The sequence below is a fragment of the Pseudophryne corroboree genome, chromosome 2 (assembly GCF_028390025.1).
Source record: "Pseudophryne corroboree isolate aPseCor3 chromosome 2, aPseCor3.hap2, whole genome shotgun sequence".
NCBI lineage: Eukaryota > Metazoa > Chordata > Amphibia > Anura > Myobatrachidae > Pseudophryne > Pseudophryne corroboree.
In genome coordinates this window covers 441,605,516-441,625,431 of record NC_086445.1, presented here as the reverse complement: position 1 = coordinate 441,625,431, position 19,916 = coordinate 441,605,516, and the positions used below count along the sequence as shown (strand labels likewise).

Sequence of the window (19,916 nt, the reverse complement as noted above, 5' to 3'; positions counted from 1 at the left end):
ACCCAAGGGCCAGGGGTGAAGCCCGAGGCTGTCCCCCCCCCCCCCCCCATCCAAGGGCTGCGGATGGGGGGCTGATAGCCTTTGGAAAAATGAAAGAATATTGTTTTTTCCAGTAGTACTACAAGTCCCAGCAAGCCTCCCCCGCAAGCTGGTACTTGGAGAACCACAAGTACCAGCATGCGGGAGAAAAACGGGCCCGCTGGTACCTGTAGTTCTACTGGGAAAAAAATACCCAAATAAAAACAGGACACGCACACCGTGAGAGTAAAACTTTATTTCACACATGTCGACACACACATACTTACCTATGTTCACACGCCGACCTCTGTCCACTTGTCCAAGTAGAATCCACGGTGTACCTGAAAATAAAATTATACTCACCTGATCCAGTGTCCTGTGGTCTTTTATTATAATCCACGTACTTGGCAAAAAAAAAAAAAAAACACCCGGACCAGGCGGACTGAAAGGGGTCCCATGTTTACACATGGGACCCCTTTCCCCGAATGCAGAGACCCCCCGTGACTCCTGTCACAGAAAGGTCCCTTCAGCCAATCAGGAAGCGCCACTTCGTGGCACTCTCCTGATTGGCTGTATGCGCGTCTGAGCTGGCAGACAGCGCATCGCACAGCTCCCTCCATTAGTTTCAATGGTGGGAACTTTGCGGTCAGCGGTGGGGTTACCCGCGGTCAGCCGCTGACCGCGGGTGACCTCACCGCTGACCGCAAAGTTCCCACCATTGTAAGTAATGGAGGGGGCGGTGCAATACGCGTCTGAGCTTAGACGCGCAGAGCCAATCAGGTGAGTGCCACGAAGTGGCGCTACCTGATTGGCTGAAGGGACCTTTCTGTGACAGGAGTCACGGGGGGGTCTCTGCATTCGGGGAAAGGGGTCCCATGTGTAAACATGGGACCCCTTTCAGTCCGCCTGGTCCGGGTGTTCGTTGTTTTTTTTTTGCCAAGTACGTGGATTATAATAAAAGACCACAGGACACTGGATCAGGTGAGTATAATTTTATTCACAGGTACCCCCGGATCGTCGGCGACATTGGAGACGTGGCAGTCGGTGGGTCAACATAGGTAAGTATGTGTGTGTCGGCATGTATGAAATAAACTTTTACTTTCACGGTGTCTGTGTCCTGTTTTTATTTGGGTATTTTTTTTCCAGTAGAACTACAGGTACCAGCGGGCCCGTTTTTCTCCCGCATGCTGGTACTTGTGGTTCTCCAAGTACCAGCTTGCGGGGGAGGCTTGCTGGGACTTGTAGTACTACTGGAAAAAACAATATTCTTTCATTTTTCCAAAGGCTATCAGCCCCCCATCCGCAGCCCTTGGATGGGGGGGACAGCCTCGGGCTTCACCCCTGGCCCTTGGGTGTCTGGAGGGGGGGGACCCCTTGATTGAAGGGGTCCCCACTCCTCCAGGGTACCCCGGCCAGGGGTGACTAGTTGCGTATTTAATACCACGGCCGCAGGGCGCTGTATAAAAGTGACCCCCGGCTGTGGCATTATCTACCCAGCTAGTGGAGCCCGATTCTGGTGTAAAAAATACGGGGGACCCCTACGCTTTTTGTCCCCCGTATTTTTTGCACCAGCACCAGGTGCAGAGCCCGGTGCTGGTTTTAAAAATACGGGGGATCCCATGTCCGTTTTCCCCCCGGATTTTTAGAACCAGGACCGGCTCGAAGAGCCCGAGGCTGGTTATGCTTAGGAGGGGGGGGCCCCACGCAATTTTTTTTCGGGTTTTTTACCGTTTTTCCCCGTTTTTTAAAAAAAAATTTAAATCTAATCAAAATCCGTCAAATCGGCCGTTTTTCGACAGCGGGACTGTCGAATCCGTTTTTTATTGAATATGTTGAATTCCGGCACCCACCTGCCGGAATTCGACGGTCGAATTGTGTCGAATTAAAAAACGGGCGAAAAATTGCCGCGATTCCCCGGCAATTGCATATACCCTATGTGAGACAACTGTAGGATGTGTAACAGATCACTACCACTGTTAGTATCATAGGGTCTGCCGGATGGGTGGCAATAAGATTTTGATCATTTCTTTTTATATTAATTGGTGTCTGCACCTGCTATTTCTTCTTTGTTGTTGTTGGAGGGGTCTATTTTATATTGAGGTCTAATACAGGTACACCACCAATTTTCCAGCAGCCTATGGTCCAGCACCTCTTTTAATCCAGACATTTATTTCCCAAGTTAGGTTACATGGTGGCCACTTGGCGGCGCTGTGTATCATTTTCAGTCGTTTGAACTTCAGTGCAAATGATACACAGTTATGGCTTCCAGCAACCGTCAGTGGTGGTGTGAAGCGCAAACACAAGTCCATAATGATGCAGGAAAAGGTAGAAATGTGTATTACCTAACCTCTGTTAGTCCGGCAAAACTGATAATCCGGCACAGTGCTGGAACCAAGGGTGCCGGAAAATCGGTGGTGTACCTGTACTGAATTTTCTGTATTTTCATGCATGGAAACTGATAGTGGTCTTAACATTTAGCATTGTTCATTCTATTGCTATAATATTCTATATTGTTCTTACTAAAGATATGATATACCAGTACACCAGTACAACTTCACATCCTGTAACCTGTCATATGTCTGCTGGAATGTTTCAAAATACTATTTTGTATGTGCCCATAGACATGACACCAAGTGGCACTTTTTATATATATATATATATATATATATATATATATATATATATATATATATGTATATGTGTGTGTAAAAGATAGCTGCTATGTAAATGCATGCCCTATGCCAAAAGTCATGCAATGCTACTGAATTTCCTATGGGTGCTTGAATTATAAACAGAAATGTAGTTCATTTGCTTGCAACCATCATTGGAATGCATGAAATTCTTTGGGTTTTCTCCATGGTAGTGTTTTATACCATTATGTGAACTTCCCCACTGGGATTTATATTCATTATATCTGGTCTTTCTGGGTATTGTTGTGGAAGTATTGCACAATGACTAGGTATGAGATCATTTATATTAATATATCCTATCTAATTTGACAATTTAAGTAGCAGTAAAATGGCTTACAATTTAAGGTGACTAGTCACCAGAGTTCTAGTACAAAGTACTGGGCAATAGATTTTTTCACTGTACACTTATAACTGGGCTGCAGGTTATGGGGTTGTGCGTGTAAGCATGGTGTTCATGATAAGAATAAATATTATTGATGCCTCCTGATAGAGAGCTATATTAGGTTATGCATCTAATGTAATTTGTGTGGCATAGGTTTCCTTAAATAAGTTATTTAAGTGGTATGTGTTGGCTTCATCCCTCTCCTATAAGCCTCCTATCCCCTGCTGCAGCCCGCCTGGTGTCTCCCATCTAGCCCTATCCCTGCTGACTCTTGCCTGGGCAAACGGGGCGAGCTGCGGAGCCGGAGGGCACAGAGTCAACTGCCCTTGCGGGTTGCGGCCTCCCCGGGATCACAGGACCGGGACCTCGGGTGCAGAGACTGCTGGACGGACTTCCGGTGCGCCCGGACACCCCGCGTCCCGCTTCCTCCCTGCAGTGGTGCGCCCTGAGAGGCCGGGAGAACTGCCTGAAAGAGGTGCCCCCACTCCCTTACCTGCTGGTGGGGGGTCGTGCTGCGGCTGACCGAGCGGGCTTTCCTGGATCCTGTCAGCGGCGGCCATCTCGTGGACACAGTGAGCTGTAGCCGGGTCCCGGAGCTGTACGGGCGGCGCACTCCCCCTTCTGACCGCAGCGCAATCTCTCTGGTGCCCGTGTAGCCGGCGGCGGCTCCTGCTGAGGTGGATCCCGGGAAGCGCCGCTTGCTGATCTGCGAGGCTCCCCTCCTGCTGAAGCTTCTCTGCGGCGGCTATCAAAACAACTGGGAGAGGTGAGCCCTTCTGCTTCTCCCCCTTTACTACAGATGGCTGCCTGAGCACTGTCCTCTGCCCTGAATTACATTATTCTGCCATTATTCTCAGACTCCCTCCTCCCGTTCCCCCCCCCCCCCCCCCCTCTGCTCCAGCTGCAGGGATAGCTCCTGGAGGGGTTGCGCCTCTCCACTATTTTAATTCCTGGACCCCCATAATATAATATACAATATTTTACGTGCCATATACGTATCACTGGACATTATATATAATTGTCTTTGGCACTCCTTTTCCCGGCTTCTCCATTATTGTAACTAAAGCTGATACTTTGCCTTCCCTGGTGGCCGCTGACGTTATCTACTTGGTCTACATTTCCTGAAGCTAGTTTATTTTACAATTTGGATTTGGACCTTTGTTCTTTTCGACGAAGCTGTTGCTGCACCCCCTCCGCCCTTCGAGTTCTTTAGAGCTTGCAGGACTTGCCTTCTCACTCCCACAGGAGCCCGCGATGGAGCCCTAAGTCTGCTATTTGACCTGCCTGGACCACTGTCCTCGCCTGATATTCTATTTACAGACCGTGTCCTTTCTTTTATTTCTTTTTACTGATTTCCCACCTCCCTACAGTCGTCTTTTTTTTTATTTTTTATTTTTTTATTCATTATGTCCAAAAAGAAGAAGGTTACTCAAGCCCCAACCAACTTCTTTGGATCAAAATCGAAGGGCCCGCAGAATCCCATTACGCCCTCAAACTCCACTCCTTCTCCATGTTCGTCGGAGGCGGGTATCGACCCTCAGATTCAAGCGGTAATGACGAGCCTACTAGATGGAGTTCAATCTGCGTTTAAACAAGAACTCTCTAACGCTATTACAGAATTCAAATCGGACTTAACAGCTCTTGGTAACCGAACGTATGTATTAGAATCAAAGACTGATGATCTCTGCCGATCACAACATCGCCTTGACAGAGAGCTCACTAGATTGCACGAGGAAATGGAGGAGCTTAAAGAAAGGCAAGAGGACCAGGAAAATTGCTCTCGTAGAAACAACTTACGAATACGCAATGTTGCGGAATCAGTCCTTGGCCCTTCGCTGCCATCCTTCCTGAGAGACTTCTTCAAACACCTCGTACCAGACCTCACAGACGAAGAGTGTCTCAGTGATAGGGCTCATACAGCACTTCGTGCAAAACCTTCTCCCACTCAGCCGCCCAGAGATGTTATTGTTCGTTTTCATTATTTCCGCTCAAAAGAAAGTCCTGTCCTCCATACGAGACTCCCCAGAGATCCTTTTCAAAAGTATGCAGTTACAAGTCTTCCAGGATTTAGCTCCCTCCACTATTCAGAAACGACGGGATCTCCAACCGGTCACTCGGGTCTTGCAACAGCACCAGATAAGATACAGATGGGGGTTTCCCTTTCAACTCCAAGTTTCAGTTAACAACTCCATCCACTCTGTTAAAACTTTGATCCAAGGGCAGGAATTGTTGGCTAAGCTTGATCTCCTCCCAGCATCATCTGCAGTCGACGCTACGACCTCATCCTCTAAATCGCTACCCCTTCAACCTCTCCTGCCTGACTGGACAAGGGTGACCCGCCAGCGCACTGTGGACAGTGAACCTCCTTGAACTGTGGGGATACCCAGCTGCTATTTGCCCTCACTGTATCGGAGCCGTGTCTCCATGCCCTGTATTGTCCGATGGGACGGAGGCTCTGACCTCCATTCAAAATCCTTCGCTGTAACTGTTTTTGTTGCTACTGTTTTGTTAGTTTGAACTCTAGTTTTTTCATATATGCTATGTACATGATTATGCATCTCTATGTTCGTCTTTCTCCCCCCTTTGCCCATCGCTTCTCCCTTCCCGGTCTCTCTCTCTCTCTCCCCCCCCCCCCCCTTTTTTTTTTTTGTCTTTCTCCTCTCCTCTTTTGTTTGGACACAGTCCTATACTTTACGTATTGTGTTCTCTAAAGCTGTATAGTGGCCACTGCCATATTCAATCATTATGGTCCAGGCAGTCTTGCCTATGTTGCATGGTACCCCAGTTACCCCCCAATACTCCCTTTTTGTTGTATACATTGTTGTTTATGCAGTTCTCTTCTCCTGCGTCCTTGAATGGGACCCACAATTTCAGGGATTTTTCCCGTTTGGGTTCTTTCTTCTCAAGTTTTTCTTCCTCTTCTTTCTTGTGGCTTTTTTCTGATCCTTCCGCTCTCTCCTTCTTTCCTTTTCGAGGGGTGGCCCCTGCCTAGCTCATACTGTACCTCATTCTGTCATTATCTGCAATATGTAGCACTCCCTTATATGAATAGCCATGTCCCTTAAAATATTTTCGGTCAATGTTAATGGCTTGAACTCTCCTAGGATGCGTACTGTGTTTCTGAGTGCCTGCAGGCGAGAAAAAGCCGATATAGCCTTTCTCCAAGAAACACATCTCACTGGTTCCCATACCCGGCTTATGGGTAAATGGTTTTCCCAGTCTTACTTTGCCTCGGCGGACTGTAAAAAAACGTGGTGTGGCCATTTTAATCCACCGTAATATCCCGTTTATCCACTCTAGAACTGTGATGCACACAGACGGACGGTTTCTTATGGTAATGGGTACCCTCCGCTCTGTGACTCTCACTTTGGTCATGGTTGGGAGAATATATGGAGACCAATCTCAGTTCTTTGACTCTTTGTCTAAACGCCTGTCCAAAGAAGTGCAGGGTAGCATTATCATGGGCGGCGATTTTAATGCCATCATCGATCCGCTGTTGGATAGAACTGACCCTCCTCCTCACGCTTCCATGACGTCCCTCCCTCAGGCCTCCCATACTCTCACTGCTTCCTTAAAACACGGCCTCTGTGATACCTGCCGATCCCAACACCCCCATGCTAAAGACTTAACCCATTTTTCGGCTCCACACCAACACTATTCTAGGATCGGTATGATTCATATCTCCTCTGCCCTTGTACCACTGATTACTGATGCGGGCATCACGCCACTGACTTGGACAGACCATGCTGGGGTCTATCTCCTCATAGATATATACCGTACACCTCTTAGAAAGTATAAATGGCGTCTTGACGACTCGCTTTTGCAACATCCTTTGGCGGAAATTCGGTTAGCAATTACCCACTATTTCTCCGAAAATGCGTCTCCTGACATCTCGCTTAGTGTCCTCTGGGAGGCTCACAAGGCCACAATACGTGGTGTTCTGATGGCAAAATCGTCAGCAATTAGGAAAAAAGCTGCGCTGGAGATCCGATCACTCGAATCAGAAATAGCCACATTATTAACTCAACATAAAACATCTCCCGATGCTTCTCTGCTCTCAAATCGATTCTCTCCGGGGCCAATTTAATACCCTTCTTTCTAACCGCGCAGCGCTAATTCTACGGAAACTTCTGCAAAGTTTTTACGATAAAATGGATAAAATAGACTCCCTGCTGGCCAATAAACTACAGGCACTAGGCGCAATAGATAAGTTATACTCACCACCTATACATATGACCCTGAGGTGATGACCGAAAACTTCAGAATTTTTTATAGTTCCCTCTATAACCTGTCTGATTCGCACCCTCTGTCTTCTGATGGAGCTGGGGAGTGCACTCCATACTTGTCTGATACCCCCCTTCCAGCCCTATCTGACACCCAGTTAGATACCCTTAATAGTCTGATTTCAGATGAGGAGACAATAGCTGCTATACGCTCTATGCGTACGTCTGCCGCCCCGGGACCGGATGGTTTCACAGCCCAATATTATAAATTGTTTGCGAAAGAGCTAGCCCCGCATCTCTCCTCTTTATTCAGTGATATTCTTGAGGGAGCCTCCTTTCTGCCAGAGGCGACCCGGGCCGATATCGTGGTAATCTCAAAACCTGATAAAGATCCAACTAGATGCTCAAATTATAGACCAATTTTGCAACTGAACGTAGACCTGAAGATATATGCGAAAATATTAGCCAACCATCTGGCTCCTCTGCTGCCTAGTCTGATCCACCCAGATCAGGTTGGGTTCATCTCTGGACGCCAGGCGTCAGACAACACTACAAGAGCAATATACCTAATCTAGTCCATCCAAAAGCGGAAGTCTCCTTCCCTTATTCTAGCTCATGATGCAGAAAAGGCCTTCGACCGCATTTCGTGGTCATTTGCCTTCGCAGTCCTTGGTACAATGGGATTCTCTGGTAAATTTTTGGAGAGGATCAAAGCACTTTACCGCTCCCCATCGGCCCAGGTTTTGGTTAACGGGGTTTCATCCGCTAGTTTTGGGATTGCCAATGGCACCAGACAGGGGTGCCCTCTTTCTCCTTTAATTTTTGCACTAGTCATGGAGCCTCTGGCCGCAAGGATTCGCAGTAACACAGCTATCCACGGCGTATCTACAGGCTTATCCGAGCACAAGATTGCGTTATACGCTGATGATGTCCTGATTTCTCTTATGGATCCCGCCCGATCCATTCCCTCTCTTTTATCCGAGATCCGTTCTTACTCTCAATTCTCCGGTTATAAAATTAATGTTGACAATGTTTTCATATCCCGGCAGCGCTCAAACATGATTTGAAAACTCTGCTGCCCTGGCATAAAAAGAAAATCAAGTACCTCGGTACGTACTTGACCCACCATCACCACCAACTTTTCCAGGCAAATTATCCCCTCTTATTGCAGAAAATCAAAGATGATTTATTGGAATGGTTCAATTACTTCATCTCCTGGATAGGCAAAATAAATTCTGTCAAGATGAGTGTGCTCCCCTGACTTTTATATTTGTTTCAGACTCTCCCAATTTATATTCCTCCCTATGTTTTTTAAAACCTTGCAACGCCAAACGTCCTTTTTTTATCTAGAACCGTAAATGCCCTCGCATCAGACTTTAACTACTCCAGTGCCCTTCCAGAGTGGGAGGGATGGGTATCCCAGACTTTAGAAAATACTTTTATGCTGCGCAGCTCTCTCAATGTGCACAATGATGTAATGAGGGCGGAGCGGGGAAGGTTTGGGTGAGGATCGAGGCGGAGGAGATGGGTCTGGCCACGCTATTCTCCCTATTATGGCTTCATCAGAACCAGCGCCCCCGTGCGGTACTTTCATATCCTGTAGTCTGTCGTTCACTAGCGACGTGGGACTTTGCAAATAGACGGTCTACTTTGGGCCCCACACCCGTCTCCTCTGATTCCATTGTTCCATAATCCAGCCTTCCCCCCCGGGTACGTGTAGATCCTCTTACGCAACCTGGCGCTCGGGCAACATATTGTATATTAATGACATTACTCTTGATGCTTCCTTTCCTCAATTTGCAGATATCCAGGACGGAACAGTAATTCCTGCTTCGGACTTCTTTTGCTATCTGCAAATTAGACACTTCCACTCCACAATCACCACCACTCTTCTCAATAGAAAACTATCCCCCTTCGAATACATTAACTGGAAACGCACCAACACTAAGGGCCTCATTTCCGATATCTATGCTTTACTTAGCGACAACTCTACCTCATCCCGAGCTCCTCACGAACTGGCGTGGGAAAAGGAGCTGGGATTTACAATAGACAATGAAGATTGGGTAGATATCTGGGATAATGCAACTTCCAGTTCCATATGTGTCAAAATTAAAGAAAATATTAATTGCTCTACCGCTGGTACTATGTCCCTTCCCGCTTACATACTATGTTCCCTGATACCTCGGATAGATGCTGGAGGGGTTGTGCAGATGTAGGCTCGTTTATACACATCTGGTGGACCTGCCCAAAAAATGTTAAAATCTGGAATGAGCTTATTGTCCTGCTCTCGCGCCTATTCGAAACCTCTATTTCCCCAGACCCACAATACTTTCTGCTCCCCATGACTCTCCCTACTCTTAATTGACACCAAAACAAGCTGCTTCGACATGTAGTTTCGGCTATGACATGCCAAATAGCAACGGACTGTAAAAGCCCGACTCCCTCCCTCATGCCGGTGATAATCTCCCGAATTTGGTATGTACATAAAATGGAATACATGACTGCTGTTATTCGGAACTCCTCTAAACCGTTTGATAAAATATGGTCTCCCTGTCTAACCTCCCAACAGGCTTCCTCCCCATTTGTAACTTGATACCCTACATTGCTGCTCCCCCAACTTGTCATGGGAGGCCACCCCTCCACTTCTTTCTCATCCTTTTCTATTATTCTGACTTGACTTGTTCTTTCTCCCCTCCTTCTATTTTCTCTTCAACTACTACTCTTTCTTCTAATCTCTACTACCAGCTCTCTTTGACGGACTGCCACACTGTTGCCGAGAGTAACCCTTCAAGTTACCTTAAATTTTAAAAATTGTATCCAACCTTTTGATGTTACAGTTAATTGCAGTTAACTCTGTACTTTGCCTACCTAATTTGCTTGGTATGTTTTGTTTTCTGTAACAACTCTGTGATCCACCCAATAACGTGTGTTAAAAAAAGTGGTATGTGTTATGTAAAATAACTTCGCAAATTAGAATAAGGTATGTTAAATGACTAGAGCTGATCTTGTGCTCTCTTTTTAAAAGTTTGAAATTTTACTATTTTAATGGACCCAGCCCTCAGTCTCTATACGTATTCATTGATAATTCTTCCGATCATCCAAGTGAAAAGTCTTTATTTAATACATTTATATTATTTGATTTCGAATAAGGGCGGTATCCTATTAGCTGCGGTAAATAACCACGGCTAAAGGTCTTGCCCGGGACTATCCTATTAGCCCTGATAAACTGGCGTGAGCCGCGACTTATCAGGGATGAGGCAGGCAAAACCAAATCCTAAGCGAAAACTGGGCTGTTTTTCATGAAATCACACAGGTTTCACTGAACCTGTGTGTTTTCAGAAGAAAGGGCATTTTTCTACGTGCGATATAACAGGATAGCCTGTAAAAAAAAAATCATTGAAAAGTCGCGAAGAACATACGTTTTTCATGACCAGTGTTTTACTTTGGCTAATAGGATACTGACCTAAGCATGTAAAGTTTTGGGTGAGAAATGTTGCTATAACCGTTTAACTGACCATTTTTCCCTTCAAACGTGTTCAGAATTTTGTTTTACATTTTCTATTATTTAATATAGTTTAAAAAATATTTTTACAAATATTTAAAGATTATATTACGCACAACTGCAGAACTGATCTCCTCGTCAAAAATTGGAGACACAGTGGGGCAGTGCAGTCACGTGATCTGACCATGCCAGTTAAATGGTTAAGAGGCCCATTTATCATACAGTATTTGCAGTTATGGCTGGCTAGCGGCAAATATGTATTTCCCCAATGTAATCTGATACCTGCTGCGACCCCTCCATTTTCGCCCACAGTTGCATCCCCCATAGGTTTCTATGGGGGATGCGATGCTGCCCGATGTATAAATCTTGTATCAATCTTCTGATGTGCAGTAACCCATTGTAGTCTATGGACTACACTTCGGTGATGTAGTTCCAGCATGGTTCTCCAGGAACCCTACACCGGAAATGGTCCTTGTGCACAGCGGTCACTATGACTGTGTATGTGCAGCGGCCCCGGCACCTCACACGGTGCATCGCAGGGAAGGGCTCCTTTCTGAACACCCCTGTCCCTGCCTGTTCCGGGTGATGCATGCACCCGATATGATTGCATTTTATATATATATAGAACAAGCGCAGGTGCGGCACTCAGGCAAGAAAGCAGCAGAAATAACAGGCGGAAGCTGTATTAATCAATCATCAACGTTTCAATATCTGGAAATATTGTCATCAGGATCCTGATGACAATGTTTCCAGATATTGAAACGTTGATGATTGATTAATACAGCTTCCGCCTGTTATTTCTGCTGCTTTCTTGCCTGAATGCCGCACCTGTGCTTGTTGTATATTTCTCATTGTGAGGGCACCGGCACAAGTTTATCTTTAAGCAGGGAGTGCCGGATCTTGGACTCGTGTGTGTAACAGTGATATTCGACACTCTAAGATTAAATCATCAGCTCACCGGGTGCCTTATATATATATATATATATATATATATATATATATATATAATATAGAAACCAAATGGCACATCCACAGTCTGCCCTTTATGGTTAGATTATTATGGATAAGGGTATTAGAGTTGGTTTAGTGGCTAGGTAATTCATATGTACAGTGCGGCAAAAAAGTATTTGGACAGTCACCGATTGTGCAAGTTGACCCACTTAAAAAGATGAGAGGTCTGTAATTTCCATCATAGGTACATTTCAACTGTGAGAGACAGAATCTGAAAGAAAAGAAAGAAAAAACAGGAAATCACATTGTATGATTTTTAAACAATTTACTTGTATATTCTTGTGGAAAATAAATATTTGGTCACCTACCAAGCAGCAAGATTTCTGGCTCTCACAGACCTCTTCTTTAAGAAGCTCTTCTATCCTCCACTCGTTAACCAGTTCAAACAGGTGCCATTAAAACAGGTAACTGTATAAAAGACACCTGTCCACACCCTCAAACATTCAGACTGCTACCTCTCCACCATGGCCAAGACCAGAGAGCTGTCTAAGGACACCAGGGACAAAATTGTAGAGCTGCACAAGGCTGGGATGAGCTGCTCGACTATAGGCAAGCAGCTTGGTGAGAAGAGATCAACTGTTGGTGCAATTATTAAAAAATGGAAGAAATACAAGATCACTGACAATCTCCCCCGACCTGGGGCTCCATGCAAGATCTCACCTCGTGGGGTATCATGATCTTGAGAACGGTGAGTAATCAGCCCAGAACTACATGGGGGGACCTGGTCAATGACCTCAAGAGAGCTGGGACCACAGTCACAAAGGTTACCATTAGTAACACACTACGTCATAATGGATTGAAATCCTGCAGTGCCCGAAAGGTCCCCCTGCTTAAGCCAGCACATGTCCAGGCCCGTCTAAAGTTTGCCATTGGCCATCTGGATGATCCAGAGGAGGATTGGGAGAATGTAATGTGGTCAGATGAGAGCAAAATCGAACTTTTTGGTATAAACTCCACTCACCGTGTTTGGAGGGAGAAGAATGATGAATGGCATCCCAAGAACACCATACCCACTGTGACGCATGGGGGTGGAAACATCATGCTTTGGGGCTTCTTTTCTGCAAAGGGGACAGGACAACTGATCTGTATTAAGGAGAGGATGAATGGGGCCAAGTATCCTGAGATTTTGGGCAAAAACCTCCTTCCCTCAGTAAGAGCATTGAAGATGGAACGTGGCTGAGTCTTCCAGCATGACAATGACCCCAAACACACCGCCCGGGCAACAAAGGAGTGGCTCTGTAAGAAGCATTTCAAGGTCCTGGAGTGGCCTAGCCAGTCTCCAGACCCTCAACCCAATAGAAAATCTGTGGAGGGAGTTGAAGGTCCGTGTTGCCCGGCGACATCCCCAAAACATGACAGATCTAGAGAAGATCTGCATGGAAGAGTGGATCAAAATACCTGCTACAGTGTGTGCAAACCTGGTCAAGAACTACAGGAAACGTTTGACCTGTAATTGCCAACCGAGGTTATATTATAAAGTATTAAGTTAAACTTTTTGATTGTCCAAATATTTATTTTCCGCAAGAATATACAAATAAATTGTTTAAAAATCATACAATATGATTTCCTGTTTGTTTGTTTTTTGTTTGTTTTTTCAGATTCTGTCTCTCACAGTTGAAGTGTACCTATGATGGAAATTACAGACCTCTCAAATCTTTTTAAGTGGGTCAACTTGCACAATCGGTGGCTGTCCAAATACTTTTTTGCCCCACTGTATGTGAACTGCATATATGTATCATCCACCTAGTTTGTGAGGCTGAAACTTATGTTAAGTGAACTGTATCAGTATTTAAAATGATATAAAATATAGTATACATATAATATTATTGAAGAGTCCGTTTTAAATAATGGTCACCCCTAGTATAAATATAATATAAAAGATTCCTCTACAAAACATATACCTGTATAATAATAATTAATATTGCATAGGTCTTTTTTTTTTTTTTTTTTTTTTTTTTTTTTTTACTTTAGAACATGAGTCAAGGAAAAAATGGTAACGTTTAAATCATTTAAAATTAATGCTAATAAAAACACCATTGTCATTCAGAGGACCGTCCAACAGTAAACTATTCATACTGTACACTCCCAGTCTTTCAGCAAGTTTGTGGCACAGTCCCACATACTGTCTACATACAATACATACTCACATAGTAACAACATTTTACACAACATTCTACACCCAAAAGTTGATTATCAAAAACACTAACCTTTACTTTCTTTAATGTTATCAATTGTTCCTATACTGTGTGTGTGTGTGTGTGTGTGTGTGTGTGTGTGTGTGTGTGTGTTTGTGTGTGTGTGTGTGTGTGTGTGTGTGTGTGTATAAAGTTGCTCAAAAGTTCTAATAAAGGAAATACTTCTATTTTTGGGGCCTTGAGCACTAAGGAGGGAATTTAATAAACCCATAAAAATGGGACTTTACTGCGCATTATTTTATTTTTTTTTGGCGAAGGGGGGGGGTCCAATTAGAGCCCGTTTTTAGCTCCCGCAAAAATTACCTGTTTTACATAATATACATGATAAGTTCATGGACCTATGAGCTTTCCCAGCAGCAATCCTGAAAACGGTAATTATCAGGTTTTTATGTTTTTTCCAGAATCTCAGAAGGTCCTGAAAAAAATTCCCCAATAAGAGCTGGATTTGGGGCTAATTGGTTAGCCCGGGAGATCAGTTAGCACCCGGTAAATTACCATGGGCAATTGAAAATCTCCCCCCCCCCCCCTTTTTGTCTGAAAAGGGACATGTTTTATTTATTTTGCTGCCGCAATCCTGAATATGGTCATTATCATGGTTTTGGGGTTTTGCTTTTTCCAGAACCTCAGAAGGTCCTGAAAAATAATCCCCAATAAAAGCTGGATTCGGGGGCTACTTGAATAGCACCAGGAGATAAATTATTCCCCGGTAAATTACCATGGGCAATTGAAACACCCCCCCCCCCCCCCTTCTGCACTTAGTATGAAAACTGACATGTTTTATTTCGTTCTATCTTTTGCTTATGGACTTGAGATATCTTAAAATTTGAGGATAAAAAAATAAATCTTTTTTGTTTTTTAATTTGGCATAATTAATGAATTGTGATTGATGAGCATATGATTACTCTAGTGCAGGCATGTCAAACTTATGGTCATCCAGCTGTTGTGAAACTACAAGTCCCAGCATGCTTTACCAGCTAATCAGTGGAAGGTATGCTGGCAAAGCATGCTGGCACTTGTAGTTTCACAACAGCTGGAGGGCCATGAGTTTGACATGCCTGCTCTAGTGCATTTAAGGAAATGTCAACATGGTACATGATTGCATAACCTTAAACAACCACAAATGGAATATTAACTTAATTTTCCCTGTCTTGGTTTTCTACATCAGGGATTGACAAGGAAAATGTTGAACTCTCTCCAACCACCGGACACTCAAACAGCGGTAGAACGCGCCATGGTTCAGCGAGCCAAGTGCAAAAGCAGAGAAGTGCTGGCAGCTTCAAACGTCACAGCATCAAAAAGATTGTGTGAAGATTTTTTTAATTCCCCTTTTTATTTATTTTACAGTTCCTTTTCTAAAACAGACTTTCCTAAGCGGTCAGCCCACCAGTGGCACTGCGCACAATATGATGCTGCACTTAATTTTCTTAACGTTCCCATGCAGTCAGCCATGTCGCCAGAAGATCAACATATTGAAAGCATTGCTTGAACTCAACGCTGTTTGGTTTCCGTAGTCCTTTCCTTTTTCATTTTCCTATCTCCATCAATTTAGGGAACCATGGTCACAAGCATATTGGCAACTTGTGAAATTCAGAATGAAGGATTTTGTAATTATGATAATGGTGGCCCTGCCTTTACTGCATTAACTGTTTAAATTTTGGTGGCATTTTCACAAGTCCTTTTTTTGCCTTGTCTTTTTTTATTACTATTTGTGTTTGTTTTGTTTTGCATTTAACACAATGTTAAGGCTAATCCTTTTCAGTGGCTTTGGTGGGAAAACAATCTTATTTAAATTCTCCCCTTTAAAAACACTTTTAGCTGTGGAATTTTTTTTACCTATTTGCTTAAAAGTGATTTCCTGATCAGCATAAAATTGTTATTGTTATGGTACTTTCTTTAAGCAAACATGAATCAGTGTGTAAAATGGGCCACTATACCGATTAGATTTCTGGGTACTTGCAATAAATTTCTTAAAGTAATTATATTTTTATTCCTATAACAAATATATATATTCCAAACTTTGTTGCTTATGCTGTTTAATTATAACAGCATTACATTCATCTTAAATGCACCAGTGAGTGAGTTCTGTCCTTAAAATGCACTATTTATGAAAGGCAGAATGTATTATGAAATCAGTTATTTTGAAATGTTTTTTATGTAAATATGTGTGTATTAATTTGACAAAAAACTATGTCGTTTTCAAGGTAAAATTTGTGGTAAGTGCATTGGTTGCATCTGAGTAGTAAAAGGGCTTTAACTCCTTTCTGCTAGGCGATAGTTTCCTTAACCCTTTCAGAGGGGTGTTAAAAGATTTCTTGCACTTCGGGCATAATCTTTGTTAAAGAGAGATGCCCTCAATATGGTTGGGGCATAATTTGCAATGAAAAAGAAATGACATTCACCCACTGGAATGGTGCAATGTTATTTTTTTATTTTATTTTTAAATGGCCTGGTTGGGGCCAGATTATGAAATGGTACTATTAAACTGACATGGTGCTCCAGGTGTTGGCTAAGATGAGCTGCATCATGAATCACGCGATGGAGCAGTCACATTGAAGGTCTAAAGTTATTTACAGATCTCATAGGCAGAAGCCTGTCAAAATGTTGATCTTTCCTGTGTACATAGTACAGTAAGTATAAAATTTCAGATCCCTTATCCTTACTAGTGCTGGCTCTTTAAAAAAAAATATACCTATATTTATCTTGTTTAGTTATTTGTATTTGAAATTTCTGGTTATTTTGTTTTTTACCCCAAAAAGAATAAAAAACAGTTTAGGGATTTCCCTTTAAAGTTGACCAGGATTTCCAGAAAATGGCTTTAGAGTGAATTATATTTACCTTAATAGACTTTGTAGAGAGGTCATACAAGTTAAAGTGAATGCAAGTTCTATCACTGTGAAAGATTGAAGTCTGAATTAGCGTGAAGTATTAAGTGACTGCCTAATAATTTCATATGTTCTTTTATATGACGTGCCACCACAACAAAGCAGAGACTACAAAGCAATTACTTTTCTGCTGTAAACATAGGCGATTGCTCCAGTACATTCTTAACGGAGAAAAACCATCCTTTTTGACAGATTTGAGCAAAAGGGAAAGAGACATAGGTGCTTGTCTTTAGGGCTTAAATATATTTACCGCTTAACGTATGTATACATAAACACTTAGATGCTACTCAACAACTTAGGTCTTGGACTAAAACCCAAGAATGGCTTTAAAATAAAATACAAAATATAATTCTATGTAATAAACCTATAGAGTGATTTTAAGTGTATTTCAGTAAATCAAACTCCACAGCTAAACAAATAGAAATAATGGTACAAATAAGTGTTGGGATTTAATATAGCACATAATCTGCATTTATTCACATTATAAATGGTAATTCACAGATGTAAATAAAAAACAAAAATGTCTTATTTTGTTTTCTGACATTGTGATTTTGTTTCCTTTGTTTACAGTCCTGGAAAAAAACTGTGGACAGAAACCTATTATGCAAATAGTCTGCCAAAATCCCAGTGTACTTCTGTTTAGCTATTTTCCAGTAGCGGATGTTAATGAGGTGACCTGCACAATACACTCATATTCACATGAATGTATGTGTGCTGAACGGTCATCATGGGTTTTATAATAATTGTACTGGCTCAATATAGCATGAGCTAATTCAGTATGCACATCAGAGATTTTGTAATATCGAAAATCCGTAGCATTTGCATATACTTGTGTTCCTTAATTCCTTCTGTCAATTTAAGTTACTATAGTTTTCAATACAGAATCATCCCAGTTCCACCTTTTTTTCCTTGTATGTTGTTGGACACGACTGTTCCACAAGGCATATTTACTTGAAGTCTTCAAAGATTAAGACAAGTTCTGCATTCATGTCTCCTTTGGTGTATGTACGGCATAGGGGCTGGCTGTGGCAATCTGTTGCTCTCCAGCTGCATTTGAATTCTAAATCCCAGCATGCACTAGCTAACTCTTGATGTTTCTATATGTAGAGGTTTCCATATGCTTTGAACTATGCCATCTTTTTGGTGTAAAAAATATGCAAGTCCTAGAAACCATACACAATATTACTTTATTTATTAAACAAGTTACATTAAAATACCGTAAGAGCCATGTTGAAGTTTTTGTCTTCATTATTATAATAAGACAAGAGCACCACTCTTCTGTCTTAAGTGCCACACCATGTTTTTTTTCTTAAAGCTTTTCTCAGAACACAGTCTTGTCAGTGCAATTGGAAAACATGTCCCTAAAATACTACAGTGCTATACTTTATGTAGTATTACAGTTGTATTAATATGGCTAGTAATATTTCATTCAAGTGATACCAATTTCAGTATTCTACCTGGTGAAGACGGTATCTTAAAAATATATATTTTCAGTTTCACGGAAGGGTTATTTGCATATTTTATGTACACACTAATTTAATATTAAAGGACTGCACTGTTGAGTATTCCTTATCCAGAATTCAAAATCACACATTTTTGGTTCCCCTACTGAGATAATGACACATATATATATATATATATATATATATATATATATATATATATTTATATTATATTATATATCTATATAATATATCTATATATACACTTAATATATAATATGTATGTCATTATCTCAGTAGGGATACTTAACCTGTAATATGTAAATTTGATTCTGAAAAACGCAGAAAATATTGTCTCCCCTGTATAGTGACCAGGTGAAAGAGGGCAGGAATGGAAACCAATTTGTATTCATTTGTCTGCTTGTTCCAGATCAAGCAGATATATCCCTATCGGTAGCTGTGGGTGATTGCACTTATGCCTCATTTTAGTAAGTTGGCCTCTTAGCCATCTGGAATTGCTTGTATCTCTGATGTGCATATTTGCCTCAATATATATTTGTGTTCATGAACCTGAATAATTTCCTTTTGTGGATATGGGCAGTCTATATGGTTTTTAACATTAAGTTTTAGGCAGTTTTTCTTCCCCTCCTCTTAAGCATGTCTTGTCCAATGTTATGCAACCGACTTTGCCACAAAAAGTCACTTTTAAGTGTTAGCAACATTACTTTTTTAATGCAGTACATTCATCTGTAAATATTTTTTGTGTAAAATTTGACAGAAAAGTATATTTACTACACTGTAAATACATGTGACAATATATTGTATTATTTTGCTTTTTTGTAAAGCAGTTAGTTGCTGTACATGTATAACATACAAAATTTGATTATTCTAGTGTTAGTAATTGTTAACTTCTCTCCTTCCTGCTGTTGAGTATGTCATTTAAATGAAGAGAAAAATGATGCTGTGTACTACAAACTCTCACTGTGTATGATATATTATTTTCAGGCCATACAATTTCAAATGTTACTTTACTCACTATCCTGTTAATATTGTAAGCAAGTGTATGCCAGCAGGAATAAAACTGCCACCGCCAGACAACCTGGCACCTAGATACAATTATCAGATATGATTTATCATAACTGTTCTCTTCCCCAATGTTCCCTTATGTATGTACATCCCCTTTTTTGAAGTAAAATGTAAATTCAACCTGCTTTTTGTGTTTATGGGTTGTTATTACGTTTAAACATTTGCTCACTTTTTGTACCTGGAAAATTAAATTTACACTTCTTTCATGGTCGTAGCAACAAAATATGAACTTGCTGTAACTAACCATGCGGGATACGGTCATTAGGTCGACATGTGTTTTTCACATTTTTTTTCTTCATTTTATTGAACTTTTTCATACTTTACGATCCACGTGGACTACTATTGGGACTAGTAACCTGCCTGAAGCGAACCATGCGAGGGGACATGGTGCACTAATTGGGGTTCCCCGTCACTTTACGGAGAAAACGACACCAAGAAAAGTAAAAAAAAAACTCATGTACCTTTTTCCATGTCGACCTATTTCA

General features: G+C 42.1%; 1 protein-coding gene across 9 annotated transcripts in view; it reads left to right on the top strand.

Annotated features, from left to right (window-relative positions):
- The window catches only part of NF1 (neurofibromin 1), a 738,710-nt gene extending 719,154 nt beyond the window's left edge, over window positions 1–19,556 (top strand). For all 9 annotated transcript variants that reach the window (XM_063953658.1, XM_063953661.1, XM_063953657.1 and 6 more), the window contains one exon: window positions 15,187–19,556. In XM_063953658.1, coding sequence (XP_063809728.1) covers window positions 15,187–15,329 — 143 coding nt within the window. In that variant the 3' untranslated portion in view covers window positions 15,330–19,556. The remainder of the gene's footprint in view (window positions 1–15,186) is intronic.
- Window positions 19,557–19,916: the final 360 nt, after the last annotated feature.